This window comes from Thunnus thynnus, chromosome 2 (assembly GCF_963924715.1).
Source record: "Thunnus thynnus chromosome 2, fThuThy2.1, whole genome shotgun sequence".
NCBI classification, from domain to species: domain Eukaryota; kingdom Metazoa; phylum Chordata; class Actinopteri; order Scombriformes; family Scombridae; genus Thunnus; species Thunnus thynnus.
Genome location: NC_089518.1, coordinates 39,098,853 through 39,123,348, shown reverse-complemented (window position 1 = coordinate 39,123,348; position 24,496 = coordinate 39,098,853). Strand labels below are relative to the sequence as shown.

Here is a 24,496-nt window from a genome sequence, read left to right as displayed (position 1 = left end):
TACTTTTACTAAAAAGAAAGTTATAAAAGAGGCTGCTGAGCTGCTAACTGGACGTCTGCTTCATAAAAAAGAAGAATATGGAGCTATAACCAACCAGCCTGGTGAAGGTAAACAGTGAACGGCTGTGTAACGGCGCTGCGCTCTGGTTCGTTACTTCTCAGAGGCTGCAGATTTATCAACGTATCAGTCCTGCTGCCTTCAGATGCTGCAGAGGTTTAATGAGCTGAAGAAGCTTCTCATACAGACAGCAGATACTGTAAGAATCACACATTCACTCACAGATCAACACAGACTGATTCACTGACTTTCCTGCTTTAACTACATTGAACTTTACTGTCTGTGCTGTAACTTATTTGTATTTCAAGCATGAATCTGTTATTTCAGCAAATATTTAGTTTGATCCTGTTGATAAAATCACCAAAGCAGCACCAGATTGACATTGCGTCAGAAACAGACGAGGTTCTGAGACGTCTGTGTTCAGTGCAAAATCTAGAACCAAAATACAACAACTGGCTTTACACTGCTTCATTAGAATGAACCTCCCGCCTGTGCTCCGTGCGCTCTCCGCTGGGCACCAAAATACCACAAAGCGAGTTTCAAGGTCAGGAAAACACCAACACACTTTGCATTTACATATCAATCTGTAAAATGCCAATCAATGCGCATTTATTAAAGTAACATTGATTAATTACTTTTGTGTGATTTTTTAATTCATGCTTTTAACTTACACAATTTATTTTGCTGTTAATATTCTTTTTATCTTCACACCTTGTAAAGTCGTTTTAGATATGAGCTACAAACTAATCATTGATTTTATTTCTGAGGTATCACTGCTGATGATGGTTTACTGTCCATGTGATGAATTATTGATATGGACGGTTAAAACAGCAGCACAGCTGTGTGTAATAACAGCTGTTCTGCTGTTGGAGAATGTTGCTGTTGCAACACAAAATATGAAACTGCATTTCTCCTTCTTTCCTGTTTGTTTCATTGACAACTGTACAGACTGGTGCAGCAGGCAGTGAATTTATATGAAAACAGCTGGTTTTCAATGACCTAGATGTATAAAACAGAATGCATATTTCTGTATTTAGTCATGAGTCAACACAGAGTTTTATACGTCTGACCCCGATGAAGCTCGTTCAGATATTACCAACAGTGTGCGAAGCTGCCATCAAGGCAAACAATGGCTACTATGAGGAATCTAAAACATGGGAGATATTTTGGTTTGTTTAACACGTTTTTGTTTACTACTTAATTCAATGTATGTTATTTCATAATTGTGATGTATAGTTCTGTATCTACTGTCTCTTAGTTATCTGTAACCTCAGTGTGAACACGTTCTGTTGAGAGGTGAAGGTAAGCACACGTTCAGTTTGTGTAACAGAACACAGAACACTAAAAGTACAGTCATGGGTTTTATTTTTGGTACCAAAAAATATTCAAAATATATACAAATGACTTATTTACTATATAAACACAATGACAATTTAAGTTAAGAAAACAGAAACAGAAGATCACTTATTGTAGTGACATGAGTGATATAACTGTATAAATAAAAAAATACTACATTTAAATTAGATTTAATTATGAAATTTCATAAATATAGTAAAAATGAAATATAAAAAGTATAAAATAAGTATAAAAGTACTGCAGCAACTCTACATGGTGGATGTTGTGTGGTGACTTGTTGAACTCTGTGTATTAGTTTGACTGGTAGTCGTCGTCATGCTCACAGCTTCATTCTTCTTTTGCCTGAATCAACAAATGACATTGAACTATTAGTATAAAGCAACAGAGATCAGAAACATTCACAGCAGTATTTCATCTTGAAGACTCTGAGCATGAACACTGTTCTGTTGTCCTAAGTTAGTTAAGTCAAGCTGATCTTACTTGCTCATGTTTTTCAGAATGATTTTTCCCAGTGGTGACGCTGGATTCACACACTTCTCCTGATCTGCTATTTTGATACTGCGAGAGACGAAAGAGGCGCGTTAGAGAGAAGCTGAGTAATGCAGAAGAATGACATGTCCATAAATGTGGTTTAATTCAGCTCATGAACTTACATAATTTCTGTCTTTAGACAGAAGACACTTGGGTGGTGTATGACTGGCATTCCCTTGATGACCTTTGTGTTGACCCGGCCGACATAACTGTTTGAACACCTGCATGAATTAGCGGTTTCTGATTGTCCTGCAGGAAGAAAAGACACAACCTTATTAGCTGCTGATCATCTTTTAATTCATTTAACAGACTTCAGATTCACTTTTTATGCTACTTTATATTTCTACTTCAGTATATTTCAGAGGTAAACATTGTACTTTTCACTCTACTACATTTATCTGACAACTTTACACATTTAGATTATTACTACAAAATATAATCAACTATTAAACTCTGATGTATTTTTATGGATTAAACTACAGGATATAGTTAAAATTAGTCTCTTTGAGTCCACATGGAGGCAATGGAACAACCTGTAAACACAACATGTAACATATCATCACATAACATTCACTCTCCTTTATAAATGCTGCACTATGTTGACCAGCTAGTTTCTGCTGTTTGGTGCTGCATGTAGAGTAAAACTGAATCCAGTTCATCACTACCAGCGACCCCTTTACAATAACACATAGTCACTTGATCCATGAGGACATAACATTATTGATTACTGCAGCTTTAAAGTTTTATTCTGTAACATTTCTAAAACACAAGCTCCATCACAAAGGACGAGACGATCACGGAGCACTAACCTTGTACATAGAGGACAAGCAGGCAGGTGAGAAAGGCAATGACAGCTGACTTCATAGTTGTGTCTGTAGACAGGTGCTGGCTCACACTCCACTGTCTTCCTTCAGTCTGGACTCTGATGGTTCAACTCAAAGGATTTCTGTCCTTTATATACTAAGTAACACCAACACAGTGATGCAATGCAGCATCATCCGATGGTTTCACTTCACAGTTTGACTTTCCGTTTTTCTACTCCTTCCTTTTTCCTACAAGGAGCCTGTTTCTCAGAATTACTCACACTTCCTGTCCAGAGGCTTTGGCTCAGAGAATCACTCTACAGAGTGGCTCCTTAGTAATATTGCATCCATGAAGAAGGGACGTCTTTTGAAGGAATTAATTCAGTTGATTATATTGTTTTATATTTGTTTGTTTTTTTTATACTGTTTTTTTTAATATATACATATTTGTATTCTTAGTCTCAAAAAAGTGCCAAGTGAGCCAATATTGTCAGTTTCATTTGTCTGGCTGTTTCCTATTTCCTGTGAGAGTTAAGGGAAATTCCTCAAATCACAGTGGCATTGATCAACAGGATGTCGGGCTGCTGTGTTCCTCTGTGACTCCTGTGAGATTAACTGGACTCTATCTATCTAATATCTCTTGAATCCTTTATTTGTCTTTGGTTTACTTATACAAACAGAGTCAAACAGAGGTTTCACCAACTTTATCGTGTATCTGGGCCAGAAATCCAGCTCTGGACATGTAATTTTGTTAGACTTGGATCATCCAGGCCTTTGGCCTTGTAGGCCTTATTCTGGGTTTAGTGGTTCACTGGACCTGATGTTAATATTGCCATTCCACCTCAAGGAAGTTCCAGCCACGATCCAGAGGAGACTCCATGGCTCAGGTGTGTGAATTACTTGAGCAGCAAAAGGACTTCTATAAAACTTGTCAAGAACAACAGGAGAACTTCAAATCCTGTGTTGAAATTTTGTTGACTGCTCAAACAACAGAGTTGGGGAGCTGCTGAGAGAAGTGACCTCAGGGTCAGTCTGGAGTTCACTCAAAAGGAATCTCATGACTTTAAAAACCACTGCAAGACGTGGAGTGATATCTACAAAGATACTAAGCATGATGTGGAAACAGTCTGCAAAAGTCTCATCTCACTCAATGATAAAACTGATTATATAGAAGGTCAGCCTAGACGACACAATATTATCATTGATGGCATTAATGAATCAGTCAGTGAAAAATGATCTCATTCTGAGGACAAAGTGAAGAAGCTGCTGTCGGAGAAGCTACAGATAGACACAAAATTGAGTTGGCATTGGTCCACAGGACTGGGAAGCTTTTTCCATCCTCTGCCAGGCCCATCGTTGTCAAGTTTCTGCCTTATAAGGACAAACTGGAAGTCCTCAGCAAAGCCCTGAAAAATACAGACTTTCCTGAAGGTGTTTTACAGAAGTGAAAAGAACTTCTTCCAGCCATGAGGGCTGCCAGGGAGAAGGGGGAGATTGCCTACCTGTGGTAAGAGATACTCATTGTTAACCCACCATCCCAGAAACCTGCTCTGAGGCCTAGACAGAACAATGCTACACCTCTGACTTCTGAACAATAGACACAATACACACACACACGCTCATATACACACATACACACATACAGTATCATACCTAGTAATTCTAACGTGTATCTCAGTATGCTGGTCTACTCATGAGCACTTCCATGCCCATGATAGACTACGGCTGTCTTTGTTATCACTGTCACAACATCCTCTCAAATCCAACTGTTTATTGCACTTTAAAAAGTGTTTCCACTGGAGATGCAAACCTATCAGTGAATATGAAATGAATGAATGCAGCTCTTGGTTTGGTTGTTGATAATAACTGTGATTACAGGATGACAACTGCTTCAAATGATATGTTTTCAATCCTTTTGATTGAATCCTGCATAGTGACACTAAATTTATGGAGCATTTTGATCCTGAAACATTGTCTGTAGTTAATACAGAACAGCAACTTCTTTTAAAAAAACTTAATGAGGAACAAGTCACTTTTAGACACCAGTTTGCATCTTCTGTGCAAACTGGTTCCTGTTTAACTGATTAACAAGAAGACATATAGACAGACAAACGCATCTCTACATCGGCTGACTGACTTCTAATCAAAATGGACTCCTGTGTTAGCCGAGAGCCAAAAATATAGCTGTAGCCAATCAGCCTAGTTAGTTGGCTGTAAATACATCACTTCACATCACACACAACTCAAGATGACAAAAAAGCCAATTTAAAAAGATGGGTGTTCATATTTTTTAAAAGCATCTATAAGGAATACCGATGGTATGTGTAAAGGAAGAGAGTTCCATAGTGTTGGAGCCACAATTGCAAAGGCACGATCACCTTTAGTTTTTAGCCAAGAGTGATGGACAGCCAGTAGGTCCTGGTCTGAAGACCTAAGTGACCTACTGGCGATATAGGAATGGATAAGATCACTGATGTACTTAGGTGCCATGCAGGGTGTCCATGCAGGGCTCTATACATGATAACAAGAACCTTAAAATGAATCCTGAAATGGATAGGCAGCCAATGTAAAGAACTTAAAAATGGGTGTAATGTAAGTCATCCTGCTGAATCTGGTTAACAGCCTTGCAGCAGCATTTTGGACCATTTGTAAACGGTTCAGAGATCATTTGCAAAGACAAGTGAAGATCGAATAACAATAGTCCAGTCGGGGTGATATGAAAGTGTGAATAATCATTTCGAGTTCTGGTTGTGATATGACTGTTAGGAGTGTAAGGGGGCGGGGTTTATAGTTCCTCTTTCTTCCTTTCCCTTTCCTAAACACTGGACTGGTTTTCATTGAGAAGATAACAAGGGGGTGTGGTTAAGCTGCGTGTTGATAAAAAGGACGTCACGGTGAGGTACGCGCGCAGCCACTGGAGTAACGTAGTGAAGTGATGAGGCTCAGCTGGGAAAGCACGACAATTGAATAAGTGCTATGAGTTGAGTTAAAGACCAGAGACGTCCTTTCAGAAGCATTTTTGAGACATTACAGCTTCACACCTTTCCTGTGACCGGACCCTTGTGTAAAACCAGCTCTGTTCTTCAGGGACCCATCCCCCAACCACCAAAAACTGAACTGAACCGCCAGAAGGAGCTCGCGGCTCACGAGAGCAACGCCCAGCGCTGGCGAGGCCGAGTCGGAGGGACTTAAAATGCTAGCCGGCTTGGAACCTCGATAAGGTAACCCACCTCCAGACTGTCTCTCTAATATTGGAAACCAGTCCGTCTTCCTCTGTGTCCTTCCACGTTTTTCTCCTTTTCTACACCCTCCAGGTTAGGACTAGTATCGGTTCTTAATACTGAATCCCCTAGACTTGACTAGTCCGTAACAATGACGGACTTGAGTTTTGCGATATTCGTAGATGGAAAAAACAGGTGCAGGTCAGTGATTTATTATGCCAATCGAACTGCATAGCCTGATCAAATATAACACCAGCTTTCTTAAGTTAGACCGAACAGCTGATGAAAGGAACCCAATACTCTTAGCAGCCTTGGGAGCTATACTGTCAGAGGCAATGATGAGAACCTCTGTCTTGTCACTATTAAGTGGTAAGAAGTTGTTTGACATCCAGTCTTTCTTGGCAGTCAGACAGTTGTGCAGCACAGACAGTTTATCGGGGTTATCTGGCTTAAAAGAGTCAGAGCTGAATATTGTCAGTGCAACAATGATAGGAAATATCACTAAATTTTCTGATAACCTGAACTAAGGGGGGCATATATAAAGCAAAGAGAATAGGACCCAAAATAGAACCTTGAGGCACAAGTGCTAAGTAGGGTTAAGATTTACAGTTTCACTTTTCTGGCTCTTCCCTCTTTCCTGTCAGTTAAGAGAAATTCCGCGAATCACAGTAGCATTGCTCAACAGGATGTAGGGTCATTGTCCAAATGTGTGGACTGACTGTATGAGTCTCTGTGTCTGTGCATTGCACAATGTGATACTGATGTCACAGCCTCTAACAGACACACAGGCTGTTGGAAAATGTGCTGTCTTTGGCCCTGCTTGCATGTAAATGCATTAATCCTGACTGACTGCTGAGGTAGTGGTTTTTCTCACCTGAGATAGTCTTACAATAAATTTCCAATTTCATTTTAATTCACTTTCAGATTTCTGGATATCAGCAGCTACAAGCTCTGCAGACATAGCTAATGATTAAAGAAGGTGTAGTACAATGAGTCAGGAAACAGCAGTCGACTACAGTAACTTTAGTTCATACATGAACTACATAGAATCAATAAGTAATTTCACAAACTGATCCTTTAACAGCAGTATGCCAGACCACTGTCTGCTAAACCATGGTACTGTGTTTTCTGTATCATTAGTCACATTAGCTAATTAAGAAACATGCAGGGCTCATTGTGTGGGATGAACCTGAACTCATCAATATCAACAAGAGGTGTGCACATCAGCTGCTGCTCACTGTGTTTTATTTTCTATTTTCAATTCGTCTGCAGTGTACTGGAGAGACTTGTTCACAATGTCAGTAACGTTATAGCCTATCCATCACGAAAACTGAGCTGAGGCTGCAAAAACCTGAGCAGGGACAGAACAGGTGACACATACTATACATGTTTTTCCTTTATTTTACTGCCATATGAATCATAATTTTATTTTTTGTGTATATAACCAAAAGTATTGTGTCTCATAACTTATGTTTTTTTCTTTTACAACCATGAAAAATAAACATGGAGCTAAAACAAATCAGCCATGGTTACAAATGTCCACTGTATAAAAAGGGTGTATGCAAAATCAGTATCTTGAAATTTATATATCAGTTAGTCCAAAAGCATTTTCCACTGTGTCATATGTCATCCATTTCCTCCATTTATTAACAAAAACATTTTCTCTCAATCTAAGCTGATAGGTCATTTGTTCCATAGTATAAATCTCTCTTATAATTCCTAAATTATAATTCCTAATTCGGGGTTATCTGGCTTAAAAGAGTCAGAGCTGAATATTGTCAGTGCAACAATGATAGGAAATATCACTAAATTTTCTGATAACCTGAACTAAGGGGGCATATATAAAGCAAAGAGAATAGGACCCAAAATAGAACCTTGAGGCACACCACGGGAAAGAGCAGCAGTTTTGGACGTGTAAGGACCAAGAGACACAGAAAAACTCCTATCTGAGAGGTAGTAGGAGAACCAGTCCAGGGCACTCCCTGAGACACCCACACATTGCCTGAGCCATTCAGTCATTATTCTGTGATGCACAGTGTCAAAAGCTGCGCTAAGATCCAGCAGTACTTAAATGGAGCACTCACCCACATCAGAAGACATCATTATGTCATTGTAAACTCTGAGAAGAGCAGTTTTGGTGGAATGCTTCTGACGGAAAATTGATCGGAATTTATCAAAAATGTTGTGTGCAAATGTTTAACATGTGGGGTCCCACAGGGATCTATTCTAGGACCACTCCTATTTCCTATTTATATAAATGACTTGGCTGCAGCATTGTCCTCCTTGTCCCCACTATTTTTTGCTGATGATACTAATTTATTTCTCTCACATACTAATGTGTCTGCTTGACACATTAGTATGCCAAGTGGGCTATGTGAAAGTGCTAAATGGGATTAACATTGACTGTTACACTTGTCTGGCTCTTTATTCTTTCCTGTCAGGTTTGGGCTCTGCTTGACCAAATATATTAAAACAAATTTACATTTGTGCCGAGTCGGTTATGTGCTAAGTGCTAAGTAGGGTTAAGATTTACAGTTTCACTTTTCTGGCTCTTCCCTCTTTCCTGTCAGTTAAGAGAAATTCCGCGAATCACAGTAGCATTGCTCAACAGGATGTAGGGTCATTGTCCAAATGTGTGGACTGACTGTATGAGTCTCTGTGTCTGTGCATTGCACAATGTGATACTAATGTCACAGCCTCTAACAGACACACAGGACGTCAGAAAACATGCTATCTTTGGCCCTGCTTGCATGTAAATGCATTAATCCTGACTGACTGCTGAGGTAGTGGTTTTTCTCACCTGAGATAGTCTTACAATAAATTTCCAATTTCATTTTAATTCACTTTCAGATTTCTGGATATCAGCAGCTACAAGCTCTGCAGACATAGCTAATGATTAAAGAAGGTGTAGTACAATGAGTCAGGAAACAGCAGTCGACTACAGTAACTTTAGTTCATACATGAACTACATAGAATCAATAAGTAATTTCACAAACTGATCCTTTAACAGCAGTATGCCAGACCACTGTCTGCTAAACCATGGTACTGTGTTTTCTGTATCATTAGTCACATTAGCTAATTAAGAAACATGCAGGGCTCATTGTGTGGGATGAACCTGAACTCATCAATATCAACAAGAGGTGTGCACATCAGCTGCTGCTCACTGTGTTTTATTTTCTATTTTCAATTCGTCTGCAGTGTACTGGAGAGACTTGTTCACAATGTCAGTAACGTTATAGCCTATCCATCACGAAAACTGAGCTGAGGCTGCAAAAACCTGAGCAGGGACAGAACAGGTGACACATACTATACATGTTTTTCCTTTATTTTACTGCCATATGAATCATAATTTTATTTTTTGTGTATATAACCAAAAGTATTGTGTCTCATAACTTATGTTTTTTTCTTTTACAACCATGAAAAATAAACATGGAGCTAAAACAAATCAGCCATGGTTACAAATGTCCACTGTATAAAAAGGGTGTATGCAAAATCAGTATCTTGAAATTTATATATCAGTTAGTCCAAAAGCATTTTCCACTGTGTCATATGTCATCCATTTCCTCCATTTATTAACAAAAACATTTTCTCTCAATCTAAGCTGATAGGTCATTTTTTCCATAGTATAAATCTCTCTTATAATTCCTAACTATTGTTCTATAGTAGGAGGTTCAGTCTTATACTTATTTCTTGTTATAGCCTTCTTGCTTGTGATCAATAATATTTTGGTTAAGTGCCTGTCATTACCAATGACACAATCATTTATAATCCCAGAATGTCTCTAATTTTAACATGCATATTTTCCCAAAATGAGTGTAATTTGTGGCATTCCCTAGAAATGTGTGTGTTGGATTTTTCCATTCAAACTCCCTCCATGTTCTCAAATTTGTGGTGGTGTGTTGTGTTTTGCAGATGCTGAGTCATTCTTCTGTTGCAATTTAATGTTTACTTCCCTCTCCCATTTAGCCTTGATGTACATACAGATGTGGCCAGAAATATTGGTAAAAAATCTCCCTGTATTAAGTTGAAACCGACAGAAGTATATGGTATCCATCATTCTTTATTTTACATTGAATATAACTGAAACTTTGCTTCTGATTTACAAATTAACATATTTAATACAATAAAACAAATGGCCAAAAATATTGGTAATCTTAACTTAATATTTTGTAGCACGGCCTTTGGAGGCAATAACTGCACTCAAGCACTTTCTGTAACTCTGAATAAGGTTTCTACTCGTCTCCACTGGTAGTTCGGCCCACTCTTCTTGAGCAAACTGCTCCAGTTCTCTCAGGTTTGATGGCTGCCGTCTCCCAACTGCAAGTTTCAGCTCTTTCCACAAATGTTCAATAGAATTCAGATCAGGACTCATAGCAGGCCACCTCAGAATGATCCAACGCTTTCTTCTCATCCACTCTGGAGTGCTTTTTGATGTATAATTGGGGTCATTATACTACTGAGAGACCCATGACTTGCAATTAAGACACAGCTTTATGACACTGGGCTGTATGTTTCACTCCAAAATGCCTTGATAGTCTTGTGATTTCATCGTGCTGCACAGATTCAAGGCACCCAGTGCCGGAGGCAGCAAAGATACCCCAAAACATCAGTGAGCCTCCTCCATGTTTCACGGTAGGCATGGTGTTCGTTTCCTTGAAGGCTTAATTTTTTCCTTTTGTAAACATAGAGTTGGTGTGATTTAACAAAAAACTCTAATTTTGTTTCATCTGTCCAAAGCACATTCTCCCAGAAGGACTGTGGCTTGTCAACATGCATTTTGGCAAAGTCCAGTCTAGTGTTTCTGTGTCTATCTCTTAGAAGTGGGGTCTTCCTGGGTCTTCTACCATGGAGCCCATTTTCATTCAGACAGCAACGGATGGTGCAACTTGAAACTATTTTACCTTGAACTTGAAGATCAGCTTGGATCTGTATTGAAGTTTTCTTTGGTTCTTTCTCAGCCATTCGAGCAATCCTTCTGTTCAATCTCGGGCCAATTTTCCTCTTGCGACCACGTCCAGAGATGTTGGCTACAGTTCCATGGGCCTTAAACTTCTTAATAATATTGGCAACAGTGGTCACAGGAACATCAAGCTCTTTGGAGATGGTCTTGTAACCTTTACGTTGACCATGCTTGGCTATTACCTTTTTTCTAATATCATCAGACTCTCTAGTTTTCCTTCTGTTTTCCATGTTCAATGTGATGCACACAGTGGCACAAAACAGCAGAGTGAGTAATTTTCTCCTTTTAAACTGGTTACATGAGTGATTATAAGATGGAAAATACCTGTGATACTAATTAAAACACAATAGTGTCACTACAAATCAATTATTTCTTACAACTTCTAATAGGCACCAATAAAGGGTCCAGGCTATTTTAGAACGTCTTTGTAGAATAAGCATTTATTCAGTTAGTTTCACAACTTTTTTGTTTTATTCCACTGCAAAACAAAAATAGACATGCATTGATAATAAAATATATTTTAATTTCAACACTGTTCAGGATGAATGGTGCATTATTTTAATAAAACGCAAGGGTACAAATAATTTTTGCCACATCTGTAGTAGATGAAACTTTACAGTCTCTTAGATTTTGGTGAGGTGCCGAGATGGCCTTGAATCTTGTCCCACTGTGTGTCTGTATCATTACATCAAGTACTCCATTTATGGTTTTTGGGCTTTGTGTTTCCTTCATAAAGTAATCCCTCAACTGTAAATTTCTAAAAAAGAAATTCTAATCCATATCTGTCTTTAAGCTCCTGAAAACTCATGATATCTCCATTCTTGGTTATTGTGCACATTGCTATGATCCCCTTTCTCTCCCAATTTCTGAAGTTTTTGTCACTCAAACCTGGTTTAAATCTGTCATCATAAGCAAAGCAGCTCAACAGTCTCACTTCCCTCTCTACTTTGTACTGTTTAATTAGATCAAACCAAGTGTTCAGTGTGTGGGAACTTATTGGGTCTATTGAATTTCGTAATTTCCTTACTAGTTTAATATTACCAATTAGGGACTGGATTGTCTGCTACATTCATCTCAATATCTTTCCTCTTGATTACTGGTCCAAGTTGTACTGCATGATGATAATCTTTAAAATTTGGGAGTGCCATACCACCTTTATCTTTGGCGGGTGTAATGTACAGTATTTTATTCGTGTTTTCTTACCATTACATATAAGTCTGGATATCAGAATCATTAATAACCATTTCCCATTTTCCATTGTATTGCTGGGAAGCTCAGATGTTTGAGTTACTTGATTCTAGACTTCTAAACGGATTCAGAGAATTTTTGAGTTTTGTACACCTCTCACCTGTTAACTGAAAACCATTCCAGGTGACGACCTCACGAAGCTGGTTAAGATATTGTCTAGAGTGTACAAAGCTGTCATGAAGGCAAACAGTAGCTACTGTGAGGAATCTAAAATATGAAAGATAATACTTTCTTTCTTCACTACATAATTCAATATGTGTTATTTCATAGTTTTGATGTCTTCAGTATTGTTCTACAATTGTTCTCTATTGTTCTAGAAAATGGTAAAAAAAAAGGAAAAAACTCCTCAATGAGTAGGTGTGTCCAAACGTTGGATTGGACCTGTATTTACTGTCTCTTAGTTATCTGTAATCTCAGTGTGAACACATTCTATTGAGAGGTGAAGGTAAGCACAGGTTCAGTTTGTGTAACAAAACACAGAACACTAAAAAGTACAATCAGGGGTTTTATTTTTGGTACCAAAAAATATTAAGAATATATACAAATTATTTATTTACTATATACACACAATGACAATTTAACAGAAACAGAAGATCACTTATTGTATTTACATGATAAAAGTACTGCAGCAGCTCTACATGGTGGATGTTGTGTGGTGACTCGTTGAACTCTGTGTATTAGTTTGACTGGTAGTCGTCGTCATGCTCACAGCTTCATTTCTTTTGCCTGAATCAACAAATGACATTGAACTATTAGTATAAAGCAACAGAGATCAGAAACATTCACAGCAGTATTTCATCTTGAAGACTCTGAGCATGAACACTGTTCTGTTGTCCTAAGTTAGTGAAGTCAAGCTGATCTTACATGTTTTTCAGAATGATTTTTCCCAGTGGTGACTCTGGATTCACACACTTCTTCTGATCTGCTATTGTGACACTGCGAGAGAAGAAAGAGGCGCGTTAGAGAGAAGCTGAGTAATGCAGAAGAATGACATGTCCATAAATGTGTTTTAATTCAGCTCATGAACTTACATAATTTCTGTCTTTAGACAGAAGACACTTGGTTGGTGTATGACTGGCATTCCCTTGATGAGCTTTGTGTTGACCCGGCCGACATAACCGTTTAAACACTTGCATGAACTAGCGGTGTCTGATTTTCCTGCAGGAAGAAAAGACACAACCTTATTAGCTGCTGATCATCTTTTAATTCATTTAACAGACTTCAGATTCACTTTTTATGCTACTTTATGTTTCTATTTCAGTATATCTCGGAGGTAAACATTGTACTTTTCACTCTACTACATTTATCTGACAACTTTACACATTTAGATTATTAATACAAAATATAATCAACTATTAAACTCTGATGTATTTTTATGGATTAAATTACAAGATATAGTTAAAATTAGCCCCTTTGAGTCTACATGGAGGCAATGGAACAACCTGTAAACACAACATGTAACATATCATCACATAACATTCACTCTCCTTTATAAATGCTGCACTATGTTCACCAGCTAGTTTCTGCTGTTTGGTGCTGCATGTAGGGTAAAACTGAATCCAGTTCATCACTACCAGCGACCCCTTTACAATAACACATAGTCACTTGATCCATGTGGACATAACATTATTGATTACTGCAGCTTTAAAGTTTTATTCCGTAGCGTTTCTAAAACACAAGCTCCATCACAAAGGACGAGACGATCACGGAGCACTAACCTTGTACATAGAGGACAAGCAGGCAGGTGAGAAAGGCAATGACAGCTGACTTCATAGTTGTGTCTGTAGACAGGTGCTGGCTCACACTCCACTGTCTTCCTTCAGTCTGGACTCTGATGGTTCAACTCAAAGGATTTCTCTCTTTTATACACTGAGTAACATCAACACAGTGATGCAATGCAGCATGACCCAATGGTTTCACTTCACAGTTTGACTTTCATTTTCTCTGCTCCTACATATTTTCCTACAAGGAGCCTGTTTCTCAGAATTACTCATACTTTCTGTCCAGAGGCTTTGGCTCAGAGAATCACTCTACAGAGTGGCTCCTTAGTAATATTGCATCCATGAAGAAGGGAGGTCTTTGAGGGAATTCATTCAATTAATTATACTAATTCAGTCATTATATTTGCATACAGTAATCTTGTCATTCCAAGATAGTGCAACTTGGAGGTGGCTGCAAGCATGAGTTTGAAGTGATGGACTCTCAATTTGGCTAAACAGCTGAATACCGGAGGTTCCCAACTTTTATTGGCTTAATTGTGACCCCTTAGAGAAAAAGTTGAAAAAAACCTCATGAAACATAAAACTTTTATGAACTTGCACAGTATTTTTGAAAAGCACCAATCAGGTTTTCAGGCCAATCATAGCACTGAGACAGCAGGTTGTAAACAACCTCAGGTCCGATATGGATATGAAGAATACTTTTTGTATTAGTACTACGTGATTTAAGCACAGCCTTTGATACAGTAGATCACTCAATTCTTTAAGGTAGACTTCACCATGTGATTGGCCTCTCTGGTACTGTTTTTAATTCATTCAAATCTTATCACACTGATAGAGAATTTTCTTTAACCATGGATGAGTGTTCATCTGAAAGCTATAAAATGAATTGTGGTGTTCCTCAAGGTTCAATTTTAGGTAATACACTTTTTAACCTTTATATGCTGCCACTTGGAAACATCATCAGGAGGCACAGCATACGTTTATATAGCTATGCTGATGACATGCAGCTTTACATTGCAGTGTCTCCTGATGACTCAGGGCCAATAGATGCCCTTCTGAAGTTTATTTTATATATCATGTTATGGATGGCAGTGAAGCTTTTTTCTACAGCTCAATCAGAACAAAACTGAAGTCCTGGTTATTAGTACTGAAGCTCAGAGAGAGAAACTCAATGTGAAACTGTAAGCACTGGCATGAAACCAACAAGTAAAAAACCTTTAGTTATCTTTGATTCAGATCTTAGTTTGAACCTCACATTAGAAACCTAACTAGGATGCATCTTAAGCACCAGCTTTTTCAGTTCAATCTGCATAGAAATAACAGAACTTTACACTTTCAAATTTCATGCAGTGCATACGCCAAAGTCCAATTTTGCATGCAGGTGATACACAAATCCTTCCCAGAGAAGTAACGTCATATAATGTGACTTTCTTTCATTTTATAAGGTGATTTTTACCTTATTTGGAGGTTGCAGGCTTGGTACATGGCTAGATAATTAGTTGGCAAAAATCTGCTAAACAGCAGGAGAGCACTACTTTAAAAAAGGTTACAGTAGCTTACATATTGCATATATTTTTAAAGTGTAAACCCATGTTATTTGTACACCATTGGGTGAGACTGGGTTGCCTGAGTGTGACTGTTTCTCTCTTAAGCCAATACAAAGACACTAATGCACACAATTATTACCTTCAGGATTGACTACTGTAATGCTCTACTTTCTGGTCTCCCTAAAAAGAATACAGCTGAATTACAATTAGTTCAAAAGTCAGCTGCACGTGTGTTGACACGGACCAGAAAGAGAGCACACATTGCACCAATGTTAAAGTCTCTGCACTGGCTACCTGTTTGCTTCAGAATTGATTTTAAAATACTTTTATTGGTTTATAAAGCTCTTAATGGTCTTGGTCCAACCTATTTATCAGATTTGCTTTCAGCATATGAACTCTCTAGCACCCTCTAGCATCCTTTCATTACTATGGTCCTACACTATGGTGTCTCTGGAATAGGTTCCTGAAGACCTGAGGGCAGCAGAGAGTGTTGATACTTTTAAAAGCAAACTCAAGATCTACCTTTTTTAATCTAGCTTTTAATTGAACTTTATGTATTGGTTTGGGCTCTGCTTGACCAAATATATTAAAACAAATTTACATTTGTGCTGAGTCGGTTATGTGCTAAGTGTTAAGTAGGGTCAAGATTTACAGTTTCACTTTTCTGGCTCTTCCCTCTTTCCTGTCAGTTAAGAGAAATTCCCCAAATCACAGTAGCATTGCTCAACAGGATGAAGGGGGGTTGCACATTTGGACACACAGTCACTCACACAGTCAGTCCACACGGACTGGCTGTGTGAGTCTCTGTGTCTGTGCATTGCACAATGTGATACTGATGTCACAGCCTCTAACAGACACACAGGCTGTTGGAAAATGTGCTGTCTTTGAGCCTGCATCTCAATGCATTAATCCTGACTGACTGCTGAGGTAGTGAGTTTTTTCACGTGAGATAGTCTTACAGTAAATTTCCAATTTCAATTTAATTCCCTTTCAAATTTCTGAATATCAGCAGTTAGTTAAGTTCTGCAGACATTGCTAATAATTATAATAGTTATTAATCAAATGTCTTTATGATTTTATGGGGAATTATGAGTTATTATTGTGTACAGCTCCAACATGAAATTATTTGTCCAGTGATATAACTCATATTAGAGTGGGCATAATAATAGGGAAATAGTCCTCCTGTTGGCCACACAAGGAAGGTCAATTAGAATTATGATTGTTATTAATCTTAATTATGATTTTGCGTGGGTATAAGGCATTGTGGTTGCCTGCTAGAATCTTTTTATCCAGTTCAAGCCACATTCTTACGTTATACTTTTTAGATCTTGGTTGCTTTTAAATATCTCTTTTCACTGGATAAAGGATTTTATTCATCGGATGCCTGGATTTTAACTATCTGAGAGACCGTGGCAGTGAAACCATATCTGCGCTTCCATTAGAGCAGTTACCCACCCAAAACCACATAGAAACTGTGTCTGTCCCCCGACCACTTAAATAAATTAAATCTAAAATAAACAAAAGAGGAGTCATTCATAAAAATTTAATAGAAATTAACACGATCTCTGCCATAGTACAACAAAATAGGATAATTAAATGTGGACTCTTAAACATTAGATCTCTGTCATCTAAAGCTGCATTAGTAAACGAGCTAGTCTCATATTATCATACTGATAATCTTGTTGATAGTGGTGCAGGCTCACTGTGAATAACACTTGACTCCATCACCCCTTTGAAAAGGAAAATAATCAAACATAAGAGGTTAGCCCCATGGTATAACTCTCAAACCCGCAAATTAAAGCAAACATTGCGAAAATTTGAAAGGATTTGGCGTTCTACCAAACTGGAAGAATTTCGCTTAGTCTGGCAAGATAGTCTTAAAACATATTGGAAGGCCCTCTGTAGTGCCAGAGCCGCCTATTACTCAGCATTAATAGAGGAGAATAAAAACAGCACTTTGGCTGACAAAGAGTTATAACTCTATTCATCCATGTATTCCTATGTGTCACCTCCTGCCCTCAACAGGCACTAATTTTGGTGATGTTTACAACATTCATCATTGCATCCTGTACAAAAAGGCTGGGTGGTCCTCTCTCTCTGGGAGGAAGGATTTGCACATGTTTTAGTTTATTTACAAGGCCCTTATTGGAAAGCTGCCTTCTTACATTAATTCCATGCTTGTTTGGTCCACTGGACCACATAACACTAGAACTATTGACTGGCTTACTCTCAATGTCCCTCACATTCATACAGAGCTTAGAAGAACTGCTTTTGGCTTCCTTGCACCATCAACCTGGAACACACTACAAAGCACTTTAAAAATGGGTTCATTGGTAACTCTTGGTCATTTTAAATCCACTATCTCAAACCTTTTAACTTCTGTTTATACCTGTTTTTAATTGATTTTGTTGTTACTCTATCTGTTAATTGTATTCATATATGTATTCATATTGATTGTCTTCTTTCTTGCTCGACATTATTGTAAATGAGGGCTTTGCTCTCAATGTTTTTTGAGTTTAAATAAAGACAAATAAACTTTTAAGGTTGAGTGACTGAGATGCAAGAATAAGAAAACACAAATAAGTCCACTTTAATTACATACACATTTATTACTAATACTACAGCTACAAGTACTAAACACTACAACATTTTACAAACAAGACACAAGAGAGAAAGGGGAAACTGGTGCACAAGGCTTTGGCTAGTGAATGATTGAAATGCATGATGAAGAGTTATCTATTGTGCAGTTGGTATGAGAGACCTGATAAACAGATGAGATGACTGTTACCTGAGAAGCAGCGAGTCAAATCAACGGTATAACAACCTAGTTCTGAATTGCCAATTGAAATTACAAATCATGAAAACACCAGGGTTTAAGTAAGTTGATGAAGGTTTTGTACGAATACTTGCTTGCTCCCTGGGGCGGCTTCTTGCGGAGAATGGAGTCTGATGTGCTGGGTTGAGGAGCTGGAGTCTGGATCTTGAAATGATGAGTCGGTCGGTCCAGACTTGAAAAGTTCCCATTGGAAGAGAGCTGCTGGTTTTTGCTCTCTTAGCCTTGACCCTCAACTCATGACTCTAGATTCTGAGGTTTCACCTCCTATTGTTTTGAATCACATCTTCAGACTTGCAAAATGCAAGCTTTCCGCTGGCATGGCAGAAAGCAAGAAAACAAAGACAAAAGCAAGAAGAAACCAGCAGCCAGCAAAAAGCAGCTCTAAAGATCTTAGAGTCTCAGATAAGACACTGTTTTAAAGTTTTAGTCTGCCTACCTAGAAGGTGCATCCTGGCCAGTACCAGGGGTTGTAGAGTTCTGGGGGAGCAGAGTCAGTCCCCTCCTGTCCATGGACAGGCAGGTACAATTCCTGAGTATGGTTATTCTTTTAATCAAAGTATTTACAATTTAACAATTGCATGATTCCTAATTTTGCATTTAGCAGCAGTAGCTTTAGTGTTCTGAAAGTGAAACAAACAGAATGGTACTAAACATGATAGTGTTATCAAGGAGGATGGAATTATGTTAGTAATACATTTCATTACAAATATTGTGATATATACACATACCAACATACAATATTAATTGTTCTTAGACAAAATCTAAAACTACATTTGTAAGTCCATGGGTTTTACAGTCCTCCGTTCTCCTTGACCTGACTGCACATGGCAGGGGTCCAGGCCATGCATGTCACTGGGGCATGGCATATTGTGCAGCATATCTTGTGCCTTATGCTGGTTTGCCCAGTGATCAGTTCTTGGGTTGGTCATTCAAGTCCTGAAAGTCAAAATCCACAGATGGATTAAAGTTGGTGCCAGCTCGTCTCTGTGTGTGACTGGCTCTTAGACGTGAGTTATGATAACCAATGGTGGGGATCTTTTAGCCAAATGGTGCTCTCAGTTCACACTGGGGTGTGAATTGCTCTTCCCATCCTCCTGGCTCTTGTAGCTTGAAGGATCAAAGATGGTTTGGGTCAATGGTCTGGTTTGGTGACCATGCAGGATATGGGGGGGTTCCTTATCTGATCTTTTCTGTTTGCAGCAGATTGTTTAGTTGGTCTGGTCAGTGAGGAGTTTAGGACTCTAACTTATATATTGTTGGTCAGCATTCCTGGGGCATTGAAGAAAGAGCTGGTCTGTTGTTTGAGGCTCGTGCTGTCTGCCTTCAAAACATGCAGGGACTTTACTCTACACCTGGGATTTTTTTCCACTGTGGGTGGTTGTCCATATTGCTGTATTTCTCTACACTGACCTGAAATGAAGTGAGTGCATATTAATTGTAATTGTAAATAAGTACTGTTTATTTACAATACATAAATAAGCGTAGGCCTTATGGATGATAGATGGACCAATAGGTCTCTATCTTAAAAACCAAAATCTCAATTCTCACACCGTCTATATGGTCCTGAATATAGATCAATGTTTGTAATATAACAAAATAACAAAACTGACTTATGGGGAATTAATTTGTATAAACTTAAAGCCAAATCAAATCAACACAACAGTTTGATTAATAGATGAATCAGTCAGATGAATGATGAATCAGCATTTTCTTTCCTAATAACTGAAACTGTCAGTTTTAATGCTGTGTTTACAACAGTTACTGAGGTCAACAACCTTCTAAGAGCTGATGAAATCATCATGTTTATAGAGTTGTTGTGTAGTGTTAGTGCCTGTATTAAAGACCTATATATCCTTTTATAGCAGGTTTTAATCTTGTGATTTGGCTTTTGTTTCTTAGGATGTCCTTTAGTTTGGATAACAGATTGTGCCTTTAAAAATCTTTACAGAACAGTAATTCATCTACATACAGGTAGAAGTCAGACTTTACCATTTTTTTTCCGCTTCCTGTTTTGAATTTGTTCATGTCCTTCCATCACCTGATGCCTGGGCAGCTTCTATGTGTTTCTCTTTTATCCTTAAACTGTTTCTTTAAATCTTGAAGCAGTTGCACCTTCTTCCTTTTGAACCAGTTCTTTACCTTCTCCTTGATTTTCTTTCAACACCATAAACATTACATACTGCAATTCTTCCTCACTTCTGTCTCCTCTCTCATAATTCCTTCACTCACTCTGGAAATGTAAAAAACATTCCTTTAAAAGTCTGACAGCGCATGAAGCAGAACTTTAACTTGTATGTGTTACCGAACTATTTGAACTGTAAATATCTAAAAAAAAAGTCCTTATTTTCTAATCCAGTAGTGCAGTGCCTGTCAAAATGTGCCTGTTCGGAACGGGCCGATTTCTCAGTACCTAGAGAGAGTTGTGCCCGTCCCCTAAACACAGACTATTGGTAGACGCTACAATTTACTGATGTTCCCTAAACACCTCACACGCAGGCTATCAGTGGCAGAATGGCACTGCCCGTATTTCTATTCGTTGACTGCACGGGCAGAAGAGGAAGCAAATCAATGTTATTTATGAGGTATTTTTATACATTTCTTGAGAACCGCTCATCCAAACAACTTCACACATCGGCATCGCACTTCCTCGTTGCCCCAGCAATCCACCTGCCAGGTATGAAGTAGATTGGATGAATGATTCTTGAGATACTCGAAATACAAACTTACATACATACATATATACGTGCAGACAGAGATTCCTTGCTTTATAGAGAGAGATATCTGTCTTTCAACTCCTGAAAACTCATTATATCTCCACTCTTGGTTATTGTGCACATTGCTATAATCCCCTTTCTCTCCCAATTTCTGAAGTTTTGGTCATTCAAACTTGGTTTAAATCTGTCATCATAAGCAAAACAGCTCAACAGTCTCACTTCCCTTTCTTCTTTTGCTGTTTAATTAGATCAAACCAAGTATTCGGTGCGTGGGAACTTATTGAGTCTATTGAATCTTGTAATACCTTTACTAATTTAATATTACCAATTAGGGACTGGATTGGAATTTCTGCTACATTCATCTCAATATCTTTCCATTTTGCACTATAATCTTTGTCACACTACTTCATTACTGCCGCATGACAATAATCTTTTAAATTTGGGAGTGCCATACCACCCTTATCTTTGGCAGGTGTAATGTACAGTGTTTATTTGTGTTTTTTTACCATTCCATACAAATCTGGTGATCAGAATCAGTAATAACCATTTCCCCTTTTCCATTGTAGTGCTGAGTGTTTGAGTCACTCTAAATGTTTCAAGTATACAGAGAATTTTGAGTTTTCCCACACGTTGTACACCTCTCACCTGTTAACTGAAAAGCATTCCAGGCGACAACCTCATGAAGCTGGTTAAGATATTGTCTAGAGTGTACAAAGCTGTCATGAAGGCAAACAGTAGCTACTGTGAGGAATCTAAAATATGAAAGATAATACTTTCTTTCTTCACTACATAATTCAACATGTGTTATTTCATAGTTTTGATGTCTTCAGTATTGTTCTACAATGTAGAAAATGGTAAAAGATAAGGAAAAAACTCCTCAATGAGTAGGTGTGTCCAAACGTTGGACTGGACCTGTATCTACTGTCAATTAGTTATCTGTAATCTCAGTGTGAACACATTCTATTGAGAGGTGAAGGTAAGCACAGGTTCAGTTTGTGTAACAAAACACAGAACACTAAAAGTACAGTCATGGGTTTTATTTTTGGTACCAAAAAATATTAAGAATATATACAAATTATTTATTTACTATATACACACAATGACAATTTAAGTTAAGAGAACAGAAACAGAAAAGCACTTATTGTATTTACATGATAAAAGTACTGCAGCAGCTCTACATGGTGGATGTTGTGTGGTGACTCGTTGAACTCTGTGTATTAGTTTGACTGGTAGTCGTCGTCATGCTCACAGCTTCATTCTTCTTTTGCCTGAATCAACAAATGACATTGAACTATTAGTATAAAGCAACAGAGATCAGAAACATTCACAGCAGTATTTCATCTTGAAGACTCTGAGCATGAACACTGTTCTGTTGTCCTAAGTTAGTTAAGTCAAGCTTATCTTACTTGCTCATGTTTTGCAGAATGATTTTTCCCAGTGGTGACTCTGGATTCACACACTTCTTCTTATCTGCTACTGTGATACTGCAAGAGAAGAAAGAGGCACGTTAGAGAGAAGCTGAGTAATGCAGAAGAATGACATGTCCATAAATGTGGTTTAATTCAGCTCATGAACTTACATAATTTCTGTCTTTAGACAGAAGACACTTGGGTGGTATATGTCTGGCATTCCCTTGATGACCTTTGTGTTGATCCGGCCGACATAACTGTTTGAACACTTGCATTTCTTTGTGTTGTCTGATTGTCCTGCAGGAAGAAAAGACACAACCTTATTAGCTGCTGATCATCTTTTACTTCATTTAACAGACTTCAGATTCACTTTTTATGCTACTTTATATTTCTACTTCAGTATATTTTGGAGGTAAACATTGTACTTCTCACTCTACTACATTTATCTGACAACTTTACACATTTAGATTATTAATACAAAATATAATCAACTATTAAACTCTGATGTATTTTTATGGATTAAACTACAGGATACAGTTAAAATTAGCCCCTTTGAGTCTACATGGAGGCAATGGAACAACCTGTAAACACAACATGTAACATATCATCACATAACATTCACTCTCCTTTATAAATGCTGCACTATGTTCACCAGCTAGTTTCTGCTGTTTGGTGCTGCATGTAGAGTAAAACTGAGTCCAGTTCATCACTACCAGCGACCCCTTTACAATAACACATAGTCACTTGATCCATATGGGAAATAACATTATTGATTACTGCAGCTTTAAAGTTCTATTCTGTAGCATTTCTAAAACACAAGCTCCATCACAAAGGACGAGACGATCACGGAGCACTAACCTTGTACATAGAGGACAAGCAGGCAGGTGAGAAAGGCAATGACAGCTGACTTCATCGTTGTGTCTGTAGACAGGTGCTGGCTCACACTCCACTGTCTTCCTTCAGTCTGGACTCTGATGGTTCAACTCAAAGGATTTCTCTCTTTTATACATTGAGTAACATCAACACAGTGATGAAATGGAGCATCATCCGATGGTTTCACTTCACAGTTTGACTTTCAGTTTTTCCACTCCTTCCTTTTTCCTACAAGGAGCCTGTTTCTCAGAATTACTCACACTTCTTGTCAAGAGGCTTTGGCTCAGAGAATCACTCTACAGAGTGGCTCCTTAGTAATATTGCATCCATGAAGAAGGGAGGTCTTTGAGGGAATTCATTCAATTAATTATACTAATTCAGTCATTATATTTGCATACAGTAGTCTTGTTATTTCAAGATAGTGCAACCTGGAGGTGGCTGCAAGCATGAGTTTGAAGTGATTGACTCTCAATTTGGCTGAACAGTTGAACACTATAGGAGCTCAACCTTTATTGGCTTAATTGTGACCCCTTAGAAAAAAGGTTGACTTGTGTCATCAGTTGCAAATATCTACTCTCTTCTGGCTGTGACCAGTTTAACTGCCAGTATCTTATCTGCCCATTACTTTCTGTATTAGTACTACTGGACTTGAGCGCAGCCTTTGATACAGTAAATTGCTTGATTCTTGTGGATGCATGTGTGGCCTGACTTTGTGAGTCTCTGTGTCTGTGCATCGCACAATGTGATACTGATGTCACAGCCTCTAACAGTCACACAGGACGTCAGAAAACATGCTATCTTTGGCTCCGCTTGTATGTAAATGCATTAAAACTGACTGACTGATTGCTGAGGAAGTGATTTTTTTTTAATTGATTCAAATCTAACTCACCGAGCATGGACTAGTGTTCATTTGAAAGGTATAAAATGAATTGTGGTGTTCCTCAAGGTTCAATTTGACACTTTTTAATCTTTACATGCCGCCACTTGGAAACTTCAGAAGGAGGCATGGCATACATTTCTATAGCTATGCTGATGACACACAGCTTTACATTGCAGTGTCTCCTGATGACTCAGGGCCAATGGATCCCCTTCTGAACTGTAATGTAGATATCAAGTTATGGATGGGATGTGAAAGTGCTAAAAGGGGTCAACATTTACAGTTTCACTTGTCTGGCTCTTTCCTCTTTCCTTTGACTTAAGGGATATTCCCTGAATCACAG

The 24,496-nt window shown here is 38.2% G+C and overlaps 1 protein-coding gene across 5 annotated transcripts in view; it reads right to left on the bottom strand.

Moving 5' to 3' along the window:
• Positions 1-1,418: 1,418 nt before the first annotated feature.
• LOC137170437 (C-X-C motif chemokine 3-like) overlaps positions 1,419-24,496 on the bottom strand; it is a 30,259-nt gene continuing 7,181 nt past the window's right edge. Inside the window, exons 1-4 of one of the 5 annotated variants that reach the window (XM_067573861.1) lie at positions 23,262-23,398; positions 22,574-22,700; positions 13,041-13,112; positions 1,419-1,755 (exon numbers count right to left, since the gene is read on the bottom strand). In XM_067573861.1, coding sequence (XP_067429962.1) covers positions 1,662-1,755; positions 13,041-13,112; positions 22,574-22,700; positions 23,262-23,316 — 348 coding nt within the window. In that variant the 5' untranslated portion in view covers positions 23,317-23,398 and the 3' untranslated portion in view covers positions 1,419-1,661. Of the gene's footprint in view, positions 1,756-12,668; positions 12,903-13,040; positions 13,113-13,207; positions 13,335-13,894; positions 14,031-22,016; positions 22,263-22,400; positions 22,479-22,573; positions 22,701-23,261; positions 23,399-24,496 lie in introns of those variants that run through there. The other 4 variants (XM_067573879.1, XM_067573844.1, XM_067573870.1 and 1 more) reach the window with 4 other exon arrangements.